The following is a 13,622-nucleotide window of genomic DNA, read 5'->3' as shown; positions in this document are numbered from 1 at the left end:
AGAAAATAGAAGTTAATGTGGGGTGGAGCATCTGACATTTGTTGAGGGCCTGCTTGTACCTCATTTAATTCTTAAAACCTTGTGTAATAAATGTAATTATCCCCATTATGTAAATGAGGAAACTGAAGCTGAGGACGTATAGGTAACTTACACAAGTTAATGTAGTTAAGAGTTTTTAAGTGACTACCCATTACATTGTGCCAGTTTTTATCAATCAGTCTCCTCCATTTATTAACAAAAAAGTAAGGGAGGTTATTTAAAGGAATGGAGTGTGGCATTTAATGATTATTGGATTGTTTTCAGAGGTAAAGTGTTATATCTATTCTAGGGTTACACCTATTTAAATGAAATTGGAAGGAAATACGAGGAAATGACCCAATTTGATGCTAGAATGATTAGATTTTTTTGGTAATAAATTTTTTTCATGTTAACATTTGTGCAACAAATTCATATTAGGAAAAACAACTCTTTATGAATGTCTGTAACATAACATCTTTACTAAACTCTGATCTATATATTTTAGTTTACAATCTCTGAAGATTTTGGACCCTAAACTCATAGGTCTAAAATTAAATTTATTGTCTTCCTCCCTGGCTGGTTTAGCTCAGTGGATTGAGCGTTGGCCTGCGAGCTAAGTGTCGCTGGTTCGATCTTCCAGTCAGGGTACATCAGAGAAGGAAAACTCTGACTCCAAAAAACCTCCGCTGCCTTGCGGCATACCTCTTCAGGGGAAAGGCTAAGGGAGTAAACCCCGACAGAAAATCCGGAGCCTGAGTCCCTAAGGCGGTTTGACGTTGTAGTCAACACCGGCAACTCCTGCGGCGCACCTGAAGCCAAGCTGTATTGACTCCGTCTTTCCCTTGGACCCTTCAGCTGCGAAGAGAGGGGGGGTCTGCTGCATGGGCAACAGCAGACCCTCCATATTACCCTGCCCAGGCTCTGTAGCTTCAGCGTCATCGCAAGATGTCGATTCAACACGGGAGGAGACAGATACTACCATGTCACTCCCGAGTCGGACTGCACAGCCATTCTCGGCGGTGCAGATGGACTCTTAAGAAGCTACACCATCGTCTCTCGAGACGGACGGCTGCCGACGACGACTTCCAGTCAGGGTACATCAGAGAAGGAAAACTCTGACTCCAAAAAACCTCCGCTGCCTTGCGGCATACCTCTTCAGGGGAAAGGCTAAGGGAGTAAACCCCGACAGAAAATCCGGAGCCTGAGTCCCTAAGGCGGTTTGACGTTGTAGTCAACACCGGCAACTCCTGCGGCGCACCTGAAGCCAAGCCCCTTTTACTACCAATTCAGGGTGTCCCTCTCTTTTCAGTTTCTATCAGTGGTATCACCAGTAAAGCCTGGATGACTAAAATTTAAGGTTTTCTTTGGATTTGCCTAGCAAGAGAGAGGAAAGAGTATTTCCTCGGTAGCATCAGTTCCTTCTTTGGCATTTCCTGTTTTCATTACATTCTCTCCATTCTCATCACTGTCATGATAGTATGTATATATATATATACACACACACACATACTCTGTCAGCTCATGCCTGTAGTAGTGGATTGCCTATAGCCTATTCCCTCCTTCTTTAGTTTATCTAGCACAGTTTCACCACAAGGTTAATCTTGCAAAATGCCACCCTATCATGTGCCTATTCAGTAAACTTCATAAGCACAGTAGGGCCCAGATTCAGAGTATGGCAATTAAGATCCTTCATATTCTGGTGCCATCCCACCCACCCAGCCTTATTTCCCTGTACTCTTTGACAAGGAAATCCATGCCCTGGCCTTAGGGCTCCTCTGTATCCTTGTAACAATGCATTCTTTTGCCTTTCTCCAAGACCATTGTTGTTCACACTATTCTGTCACCTGGAATGTCTTTTTCTCTGCTTTCCCCAGACTGACTGAAATTCTTTTCTGCCTTCAAGGGCCAGCTCAAATCCTGCCTCTTCTGCAAGGCCTTCACAAGACTGCAGCCTCATCAGTTTTTTCTGAACTTAGTGTCTAAATCATGTATTTGATTTCTTAAGTAATAAGTTGCCTTGCATTGTTATTTATATGTACATGTGTATATGTTTGTGCGTCTTCTTAAAGATTTTTTTTCCTGAGGATTTTTCCAGTTTCAGAAAGGGCAGCTGGAAACAGACAAGTGATCTATAGGTTATGGTTAGAGATATTTTTGTTATTTTGTGATTTCTTTTAGAGTCGAAACTAGCTTGCTTATTTCTCTAAAAAATAATAAATTCATAAAATTTGAGTTTTAGTTATAATTATCAAGAATAATCATTTGTTTAGCAAGATCATATAAGCTAAGGAGGTCGGGAGCAAGACCATATAACTTCCTAGGTACAAAAATATGAAGGTATCATATTAAAAGTTTGAGTCACTGTGTACAGAGCACAGAGTATGAATTTCAGGTATCTTTGTTACAATTCAAAAAGTTTGTTATTTTCTTGTGGATATTAAAAACTTTAGGAAAGAGAGAGCTTCTCTTTCTGAAATGGGAGGAAAATGACAAATTATACTATCTGACTTTTATGAGAAAAATATTAAGAACAACAAATTTTGGTCACAGAAAACTTACGCTTTCTAGATAATATGCTGTTAGGATATTATTAAGTGAGTTCACATATGTTTGTCCTAGGGTATATGTTGGAACCAGACCCTGACAAAAGGCCAGATATTTACCAGGTCTCCTACTTCTCATTTAAACTACTCAAGAAAGAATGCCCAGTTCCGAATGTACAGGTATGTAAAAGGTACTTTTTAGGAGAAGTAAACATTATTGAATTGTCATTTAGAATTCCTGGGATGTCAGCTGTTTAGTGAAAGCAGATGTCCCTTGCTTTATCTAGTAGGGCTCATTCATGTGCAAAACTAACTTTGAAGCAATTGCTATAAACTGAATCCAATTTTCCAATAGAATTTAATTATAAAATTGAGGCAATTACACACACAGAAAAAGCCCTATAGATTGAGTTGAACACATTGGGTAAAGTTTGATTCACCTATGATCTTTCTGATTGTCCGAGTTCACTAAGAGCCACATGCATATTGTACTTACTTAGAGGTGGTTAGGCAGGCTGCTTTCCTAAGACAAGGCCCTGGACCTTCCCACATGCCAGCTGGAATGTAAGCCCCTTGTCCCTCTTCTCCTTCATTGCAACAGAGCTTTCTTGATTTTGCTTCTGCTGTTGGCCATCTGTGACTCAAACACCTTTCTTCCACCCTCCTCCCACAGATCAGGCCATAGGAATGTTTTCTACACATAGGAATCGTAAACTCTGCACTCAGAGTTTGAGTACAGTTCTTGCAAACACTCTTTTTACAGTCTTGGCATATTTTTTCTTGTCATTGTATGATCCAACTCTTGAATATTTTACTAATGGATGCTGTCATAAATAAGTTCTGAGACAGTCTTACCTGCTTCTCCAGTAATGAAGTTCTGACGTCATTTTGGGGGCTGATAAATAACACTCCACTTCCCCACATTTGTATCAGATATAGGAATCATTAAGATGGAGCTCAGAATATTGGCATTATTACTAATAAGATTGAATCAGAAAACCTCCATTTACGATTAAAACACTCAAATGAGTATAGAAGGAAAGTACCCCAACATAATAAAGGCTGTATATGACAAACCGTCAGCTAATACCACATTCAATGGTGAAAAACTGAAAGTGTTTCCTCTAAAGTCATGAACAAGACAAAGATGCCCACTCTTACCACTCTTATTCAGCACAGTTCTGGAAGTCCTAGCCAGAGCCATCAGGCAAGAGAAAGAAATAAAGGGCATCTAGATTGAGAATGAGTAAGTAAAAGTGTCACTTTTTTGCAGATGGGCATGATTCTGTATATAGAAAATTCTAAAGACTCCACCAAAAAACTATTAGAAACAATAAACAAATACCGTAAGGTTGCAGGATACAAGATCAGTGTACAAAAATCCTCTGCTTTCCTGTATACTTACAATGAAATTTTAGAAAAAGAAATGGAAAAAAAAAAAAGCAATTCCTTTTGCAATTGCAATTGCAACCAAAATAATAAAACACTTAGGAACAGACTTATCAAAGGATGTAAAGGACCCATATAATGAAAACTACAAAGTATTATTAAAAGAGATTGAAAAAACACAATGAAATGGAAATATATTCTGTGTTTATGGACTAAAAGAATCAATATAGTTAAAATGGCCATATTACCCAAAGCAATATACAGATTTAATGCAATCCCCATCAAAATCCCAATGTCATTTTTTAAAGAAATAGAACCAAAAATCATCAGATTTGTATGGAACCACAGAAGACCCCAAGTAGCCAAAGTAATCCTGTAGCACAGAAAGGTATGCATGATCATATTAATCAAGTCACCCCAATAAATTTAATTTTTTAAAAATCAGGACGTGTTTATGAATATTCTGGACTGGCTTTCTCTGAACATGCTTAAACTCTAATAGAATTTCATTTGTCCAAAAATTAAATAAAAGAGATTGAGTCAGAAAACATAGCTTGACCAGTCAAGCTCCCTAACATCAGAGCCTCCTGACCAAGTAGTGAGCGCCTGTTGCCTGAAAGACAGGTTCTTCCCTAAAGGAGGGAGAGCAAGGGCAAACCAGACAAGCTCACCTTTTTCTGCCAGTCTTATCAGTCAAGTAAGTTACATGACTGGAAAGCATGAAGGAAATGGGACATCCCCTTAAAAGCCAGTTTTATTACTAGTATTCCATTTGTCATATTTTCCAGAATAAACGAGGGATACTGCACAGTAACATAACACGCTTGTGTTTTCTTTACTATCCCACTTGCCTATTCATAACGTTAAATAACGTGAAATATAATTGGAAGTGTTTAGATTGGTAACTAGTATTTATTAAGTCAGCTTCACAAGTCTCGTCATTTGATATTCCCTCAACAGTGGTCAGCAGTGGTCTTGTGGTTCGGGACAATTAGTACTCCCTTGAGAGACGGTATAGGTGGATGGTGCAGAATCCAAGCTGGAGGAGCTCTGCCCGGCCTATGGACTGAGTATTGCCTCATGTGCTGAAAAGAGGTGCTGGCTCAGCAACCAGGCACACTGTGGCTGTGGTTTTCTTCCATCATTCTAACTACAAGACCGAATACACCCTGGTTGCACACAATAGTCAGCTCTAACTTACCTAATATCTAGCTGAGGGCTTAAATAGTGATATAGGTTACAGACATCTCTTTCCATTCCTTTCATAACATCACTTCTAAGCTGTGCTATAGGGAGAGAAGGGTACTGAGATGAAGCCCCAGCTATACAAAAGGCAGGGAATGACAGCATAGGAGTGTGCTGTATGCAGGCTGCCCTGTCCCCTTCTCAGATGCTTTGCCTCCCTGACTGGGGCTGAGTCCAGTGGGATATGCTTTTGGTTAACTTTCCTTCTCTCTACCAGAGATCAGGGTCTGGAAGCCAGTCTAGAAGAACCCCAACATCTATTTCCATCATCCAATCATACTGGTTATTCTTTTACAAAGAAACCTGTGATGTTCTTTTCAAAAATTTTCTTTAAATTCTATAGAACTCTCCCATACCTGCAAAACTTCCTGAGCCTGTGAAAGCCAGTGAGGCAGCTGCAAAGAAGACCCAGCCAAAGGCCAGGTAAGAAATGGCATAGTGAGCACCTGTTGTGCTCCGTTGCCTCAGTAGCAGGGGAGGGTGCCTTGTATTTCTTGTTTCTTCTACTGCCATGGCCAAGGCGCTGCACAGCACAAGAAAACAAGTTCTGTCTCCTCAGGGCAGAAGCTAGCCTTTGGGAGTGCAAGGAGGGATAAATGAAATATAGTGATCTACATTTGAAAGATAATCAAGAACTCCACAGCTGTTTCCCTTGCTTGGAAATAGGCACAGGGGCGTTCAGAGAGAAGACAAGAGCAGACTTTAAATATTGCTAGTACAAGCATGTCCTAAACAGGTGTCCTGGCCTTTGTTCAGTCTCCTTCAGCACCCTAATCCTCCTCCTCCCTTTCCTTTTTACTTGCGATGGCCCTTGCCATGTAAGGAGAGTGCAGGTCAGAGCAGAGTCCATGAACAACCAAAGAGCCTATGGACCTTAGCTGCTCACGTTCTGTGTAACCTAGGATCTTCCAAGAAGCAGATGCCTAGAGAGAACTAAAGAAGCTAGCATTTTATTGGGGGAAATGCCTCTGAAGGAGAAAACATGGGGGGAGCCAGGGAAGGCTGGGAGAGCCATCAGGAGGCGATGTAAGTCTGACCCAGAAAGGAGGAGACAGTTGGGTGAAAGTGACCTAAAAATAGACACACTCACTTTAAGGAAGGTTCGCCAAGGGTGTCAGGGAATCCTCGAGTCAGAGTCAGCTACCAGAGGAATCCTTTATGTCCCAGGAACGGTCCCTGCCTTAGTATCCCTGTGGCTGTGACAGTAAGCTGGAAACAGTCTATGGAAGGCGTGGCTTCAGGGGCAAGCACAGTAGTAGCAGTGGATTTCAGGAGCACGGCAGTGGAGGCACTTGGTCTTTCATACTGCTTATATTTGAAGGTCTGCCTGACACATCCTTATGGCTGCCATGGCTTCCAAATGGCAGATTATGAGGGAGTCCCAGAGACGTTTATACCCCTCATTTTTCTACCACACTTCCATGGCAAGGAAATATTAACAGCCAATTATCAACAAAATACCCTAGATGGGAATATGTGAATATTCATAGAATGCCTGCTGATATGGCTCAAAAGTAATGAGACTTTGTTTTTTAACAAATTTAGCAAACTATATCCATGTTGTTACTTTGTGGTCTGTTTCTTTCTTTCTTTTTTTTTTTTTTTTTTTTTTTTTTTTTAATGTTTTTTATTGATTATATTGTTACAACAGTTCCAATTTTCTCCCCCTTGCTCTCTTTCTTTCTTTTTTTTAAAGTGTATTTTATTGATTATGTTGTTACAGTGGTCCCAATTTCTTTTCCCTTTGCTCCCCGCGGCCCAGTACCCGCCTCCCCTCAAGCAATCCCACCCCTCTTAGTTCATGTCTATGGGTCATGCATATAAGTTCTTTGGGTTCACCCTTTCCTATATTATTCTTAACTTTCCCCTGTCCATTTTGTTTCTACCAATTATGCTTCTTGATCCCTGCACCATTTCCCCATTTCTCCCCCCGACCCCTCCCAGCTGATAACCCTCCAAATGATCCCCATACCTCTGATTCTGTTCCTATTTTGGTTTGCTTAGTGGGATTTTGTTTTTATTTTCTCGATTCAGTTGTTGATAGTTGTGAGTTTGTTGTCATTTTAATGTTCATAGTGTTGATCTTCTTTTTCTTAAATAAGTCCCTTTAACATTTCATATGATAGTGGCTTGGATATGATGAAATCCTTTAGCTTTACCTTGTCTGGGAAGCACTTCATCTGCCCTTACATTCTAAATGATAGATAGCTTTGCTGGGTAGAGTAATCTTGGTTGTAGGTCCTTGCTTTTCATCATATCGAATACTTCTTGACAATCCCTTCTTGCTTGCAAAGTTTCTTTTGGGAAATCAACTGATAGTCTTATGCGCACCCCTTTGTAGGTAACTCTCTGCTTTTCTCTTGCTGCTTTTAAGATTCTCTCTTTAACTTTAACCTTTAGCATTTTAATTATGATGTGTCTTTGTATGGTCCTCTTTGGGTCTAGCTTGTTTGAGACTCTATTGGGTCCTGGACTTGTATGTCTATTTCCTTTGCCAAATTTGGGAAGTTTTTCTTCATTATTTTTTCACATAAACTTTCAATTTCTTGCTCTTCCTCTTCTGCCTCTGGCACCCCTATGATTCAGATGTTGGCATGTTTAAAGTTGTCCCAGAGATTCCAAAGCCTCTCCTCATTTTTTACAATCTTATTTCCTCCTTCTGTACTGGTTCACTGCTTTTTTCTTCCTTATGTTCCAAATCATTGATTTGAATCCCAGTTTCCTCTCCTTCACCATTGGTTTTGTGTGGATTTTTCTTCGTTTCATTTAGTATAGCTTTCACTTCTTCCCTTATGTGTTTGCTGTACTTAAGCATATCTGTCAAGTCTGTGAACAACTTTTATCACCAGTGTTTTGAACTCTACATCTGTTAGGTTGGATATCTCCTCATCGATTAGTTCTCCCACTGGAACCTTTATCTGTTCCCCTATTTGAACCATACTTCTCTATCTCCTCATCTTGACAGGCTCCTGTGTTTGTTTGCCTCTGTCTTTGGTAGAGCTGTCACACCTGTTATGTTATAAGGGGTGGAGCCTTAGGTATTCGTCAGTACGGAGTGACCTGTTTCACCACGTTGTGGCGCTGTATGTGGGGGACGGGTCTCAGAGGGAACAATGCCACTTGCTCAGCACTTGCCCCTTTTCCAGGCACTTCTCCCACTTCCATATGGGACTGATGTCTCTCTAACTGTTGCCCCAGCTGTAGCTCCCAGAGTGGGTAGGTCTGCAGACATTCTAGGACCATGGGGACCCTTTAAATGAGCAGACTCTGCTGAGAGACCAGCAGTTTCTTCCTCCACCCCAACCCCCACTGGCTTTCACAGTCAGAAGCAATGAGGCTTTATTTTCCCCAGCAGTGGAACCGTAAGCTGTGGGTTGTGGTCTGGTGTTGACAGTGCTCCCTCCCTACTTTTTAAAACTCGTGACTGCACTTTCTACCAGCCTGCCACTGCTGCCACTGCTGCAGCCATCACACTGTGTCCTCACTTCCCTGGCTTCACCCCTCCTACCTGTCTGAATGAGTATTTTTTTCTATCTTTGTTTGTTGGACTTCCATGCAGCTTGATTTTCTGGAACTTCTGGTTGTCTGTAGTTTTGTGATAGTTGTATTTCTTCTTAGTTATGGAGGGAGATGCAGTGTGTCTGTCTAGACCTCCATCTTGGCCGGAAGTCTATTTCTTGTGTAAGTCTGCCATGCTCATCTCAGGGAGTTGCTTCTGGGGCTGATTTAGTAGCTCGTATTTTGGGTTATGGCCATCTGTACTAGGCCCAAACATTGTATTGCTGAGTCTAAGCAAGGATCTCTTCCCACGGAGCTCACACATTTATAAAAATGATAAATGATTAACATTTGAGTGGTACTCTGTTGTGTAAAATAGATAAAACAGTTACCTTCATCATAAGGCTGATGTGAATGTCAAATGACTGTGAAACTTGTTTATAACTGTAGAGTTCCCAGACTGTTAGTTCGTGTGGACCTTAATAATGCTGCAATCATACATACACATGATGGCCAAGAGATTTGGGTCTAAGTCATCTTATCTATAATTTATAGTGATTTCATTTTCATTATCATATTTACTCCCCAGTCCCAATGGGTGGGTTTTTCTTTCTAACTCTGTTTTTAAAGTGACTGCTATTCATTGAGGCATCATAATACCATACTAGGTACTTTACATAAAGAAGATGGCTTTTTTCTCCCTTTAAAACAAACCTATGAGGTTGTTGTTATTTTTATTTTACAGATTAGGGACCAGACTCAGAATTTTAAGTTGCCCAAAGCAGTTAGTCATTATGCAGTTAGTAAAGAGAACCAGACCTCCAGCATCCACACTCTTTCTACTCTGTACATTAAGTCATTTGCCTAAGGTCACACACAGAGGACAACTTAGAGTCAGCTCTCCTGGCTTCACGGTCTGTATTTTCTTGCAGTGTACTGAGATGCATACAAACTGATAGCTTGAGCATTCTGCATTTTATAAAATGGTTTCACAGTCATCGATCCATTTGATGTAGGTATTATTTTCTCCATTTTACATATGCCCATTATTACACAGTTTGTAGGTGATATCATGTTATGCTTAGATGTCCAGTGTGGAGGTTCTTAGCATTTGGTTTTCTACTAAAGTCTGTTTATATCTCTCACCCTTGCCTTTATCAATTACACCTTTCTCAACATCTGTCTCATTTCCCTTCCCACCTCCCTTCCCCAGGTTATAGCCTCCCCGAATGTGATGGCTTTATATTATTAGTTCTTCACCCAGCATAAGAGCTTCCCTCTAGAACAGTGATTTTCAACCAGTGTTCCACAAGAATTTTTAAAACATGTGCTACCTGAATATATAATCAAGGGCACTGACCTCTTTCCCCTTAGATTGTCAAATTAAAAAATGACAACAGCCATCCAGTGTGAATTTGCATTTCATGGGGGCTGTGTCAGACATATCTTGGAAATATTCATGAAGCTTGTTTATTTTAGCCTTAACCTCAGCTTTACTCCTGAAAGTGCATTTTCAAAGGACAACCACTGGATCTGAGTTGGGTAGTAGCCAGCTGCTTGGACTGCTCTAAGTACATGGAAGTCACCACTTGAGGTAGAGCACCATCACTAGAAGAAAGCAGACCACATAGCAGTCATCCTCATATTAAATATTTGGCTATGACTTATACAAAGTCCAAAGTTGCAGTGGCTTATGTAAAGCAGATTTTTATTTTTTTCTCTTATGGAAACAAAGTCTGGGGGTAAGTAGTCCGGGGCTGGTAGCAGTTCTGCCCCACAAAACCCTCAGGTGCCAGGCTTCTTCAAGCTCACCACTGTACCACACCTCAGGCTGTGGCCGTGACCTCATGGTCAAGGAATGGCCATATAAGAGACAAAGTGAGGTACCAGTTATTTCTTAAGGTTTCCAGAAGCTGCCACATAACAATCTGCTTACATCCCATGTAAGGCCAGAACTTAGACACATGGCCACACCTGATTACAAGAGAGATTGGGCAATTTGATTGTTACTCTAGTTGACTCTCTGTCTAGCTAAGTATTGTATTAACATGAAAAAAAGCCCTATGTGTATTGGAGCAAATGGAGTTCCTATCACAGTCCCCAAATTTTTCATCTTGAATTATTTATTTATTCCTTTTAGTTACCTTATTATATTAACTTATTTGCATACTTTTTACAGCAGGGAGACCATTTTGACGGCTGGTTCTAACCAAGTTTGAGTTCCTCTACATCTGAAAACCACCTGCTTCAAACCCCTCTTTACATCATCACCCAAAGTGTATTTTGGGAAGTTCTAGGAAGTATTAGGTAAAAGGATCCCATGGTCAAATAAACTTGAGAGATACTGTGTTCATACAGTGCTTTCTTAGAAATTCTGTATACATATTCACACATGAAAGGTTCTGCTGGGAAGAAATCTGCTCAGTATTTTGATCAGTATGTTAAAACTTATTTACCCTTAAAACCTTCATTTATAACATTTAGTAACACATAACACCCTCTGGAAAATGTTGATTAAGCAGATCTGGAAGGTTAGGATGAGCGTCAAGGGGAAAGCTATTCCCATGTACTCTGCCTGCCCGTCCTCCATTTCCTCACACTTTAATATGAATCTTTGTTTTTTCTTTTCCTTTTCTAGACTGACAGATCCCATTCCCACCACAGAGACTTCCATTGCTCCTCGCCAGAGGCCTAAAGCTGGGCAGACTCAGCCAAACCCAGGAATTCTTCCCATCCAGCCAGCGCTGACACCTCGAAAGAGGGCCACAGTTCAGCCCCCACCTCAGGCTGCAGGTCAGTTCCTAGGGTGGTTTGAAACTTGGTCCACCTCTTTGTCATCCTGGATAATAGAGAAATCTTGGAAAGTCTGATTTTTGCTTCAGGAATGGAATGCAGAGGCACATAAAGAATAATAGTTTTCCTTGAGGAACAAGAGGTAAGCTGCCACTGGAATTGTATGGCAGGAGGCTGGCAAAAGGGGAGGCCTGTCATGGAATTCTGCAGGGGCTCACCAAGACTACTGAAGCCTGTTGTCTCTATTTTTTTTAGTCTTGGCCCTGATTTTGTGGCTTGGCCCCATTAATCCCATACCTTCCTGTTTGTATCATATACTTCTCTTTGCCTTTAAAGAAACAAGACACACCTCTTTTTGACATAGAGGAATTATTTCTTCAATGCTATTTCTTGAAGTATTTGTCACACTACTGTGTTTTGGTATTCTCTTTCTAGTGAGGTGACTGAGTTTAGTTTCACAAAAAAGGATGATCCAAATTACCAAGTAACTGAACTCAGCCATCACTTCCCTTACTGATCAGCTGCTTTTGGTGAATTTGGTGGCCATCTAGTTACAAGGCATCCAGACTGGGATTGTGTAACCTACAGACAAAACATCAGCCCTGACCGGCATGGCTCAGTAGGTTGAGCATTGTCCCATAAACCGAAAGGTCACCAATTTGATTCCTGATCAGGGCACATGCCTGGGTTGTGGGAGAGGTCCTGGGTTGGGGGCGTATGAGAGGCAATCAATCAATGCATCTCTCCCTACTTTTTCCTCCCCTTTCCTTTTCTCTAAAAATAAATTTAAAAAAAAATTTTTTTTTTAAATCAAAGAATGCTTTTATCCTGCAGCATGCCAACAAGTGCAAAGATTGTGTTTATATACAGTAGCATCAAAGGCTAATTGAATTTGTAGATGCTCAGGATGCTGACTAAAGGAGTAATTAATGAAATGGAATGGTGAATAAAGGAAGGCTTTCTGAAGGAGGCAAGTATAGAACTTTATTACTGAACCTTGTTTTGAAAAATATGAAGCACATATTTTAGCAAGAAGGAAAGACCTTCCAGGTACAGACAGTGAAGAGCACACAGACTTCGTGATTATGTGTCTACTTATCATCCCTTCTTTCTTACTTTGACAAGAAAGGAAGTTGTTTCTGCCTGGAAGAGTTTTGAGCCCTTATATGGAGTTTATTCTCATTGCAGGAACCAGCAGTCAGCCTGGTCTTTTAGCCAGTGTTTCTCAACCAAAAACCCAGCCCCCACCCAGCCAACCTCTACCACAATCCCAGCCCAAGCAGCCACCGGCTCCACCCACCCCACAGCAGACACCTTCCACTCCTGCCCAGGGTCTGCCCACTCAGGCCCAGGCCACACCCCAGCACCAGCAGCAACTCTTCCTCAAGCAGCAACAGCAGCAGCAACAGCAACAACAGCCACCGCCACCATCACAGCAGCCAGCGGGCACATTTTACCAGCAGCAGCAACCGACCCAGGCACAACAGGTAAGGTGGTCATAGTCTGACCTTTGCTTTGCGAATCTGAGTCATCAATATGAAAGGCCCACTAGGTACAGGAATCTGCCTTGAGAAAGACAGAGAGCCATTAATGATCATATCACTGCTTCTCTCAAATGTAGGTCCTACAGAGCTTTGTGTAGTGGAGTAGTCACTGGATCACTGTCACCCCTTTCACCTCTCAGACCATGGGGAATTTTTCACCTGACTGAGGAACCCCAGGAAGGGTGCTAATTTTTAAGGACTTTTTTTTTTTCCTGACATAACTACAACACACAAAATAGCAATAATTTCTTACCAAGTATCTAGTAGTGTTTAACCCTTTCTCATGTCTCATAATGTAAATTGGCTTGTTTGAATCAGGATCCAAAGTCCGCATATTGTACTTAGTTGTTTTCTTCTTTCATTATCTTTTCATATATTCTCACATGTTTTACTTTGAACATATTCATTTTATAACGATTAAAATAGCTTTTATCTTTTAAGTCACCTTTTAACTGTAAGTTCCGCCCTCTACTTTGTCTTTTTTTTTTTAAACTGGGCCACTTGTCCTGTAGAATTTTCCACATTCTGGATTTGGCTAATGGCATCCCTCTAATGACATTTATCTCCATCCCCTGTGTAAACTGCTAATTTC

At 41.0% G+C, this 13,622-nt stretch overlaps 1 protein-coding gene across 7 annotated transcripts in view; it reads left to right on the top strand.

Annotated features, from left to right (window-relative positions):
* Positions 1-13,622, top strand: part of AAK1 (AP2 associated kinase 1) — a 179,402-nt gene that overhangs the window by 116,653 nt on the left and 49,127 nt on the right. For all 7 annotated transcript variants that reach the window (XM_090281465.1, XM_090281462.1, XM_090281464.1 and 4 more), the window contains exons 8-11: positions 2,638-2,741; positions 5,539-5,618; positions 11,332-11,486; positions 12,675-12,973. In XM_090281465.1, coding sequence (XP_090137591.1) covers positions 2,638-2,741; positions 5,539-5,618; positions 11,332-11,486; positions 12,675-12,973 — 638 coding nt within the window. The remainder of the gene's footprint in view (positions 1-2,637; positions 2,742-5,538; positions 5,619-11,331; positions 11,487-12,674; positions 12,974-13,622) is intronic.

The sequence above is a fragment of the Furipterus horrens genome, unplaced genomic scaffold (assembly GCF_987537825.1).
Source record: "Furipterus horrens unplaced genomic scaffold, mFurHor1.1.pri manual_scaffold_6, whole genome shotgun sequence".
In the NCBI taxonomy this organism is placed as follows: Eukaryota; Metazoa; Chordata; class Mammalia; order Chiroptera; family Furipteridae; genus Furipterus; species Furipterus horrens.
This window is presented reverse-complemented; position numbering and strand designations above follow the sequence as displayed.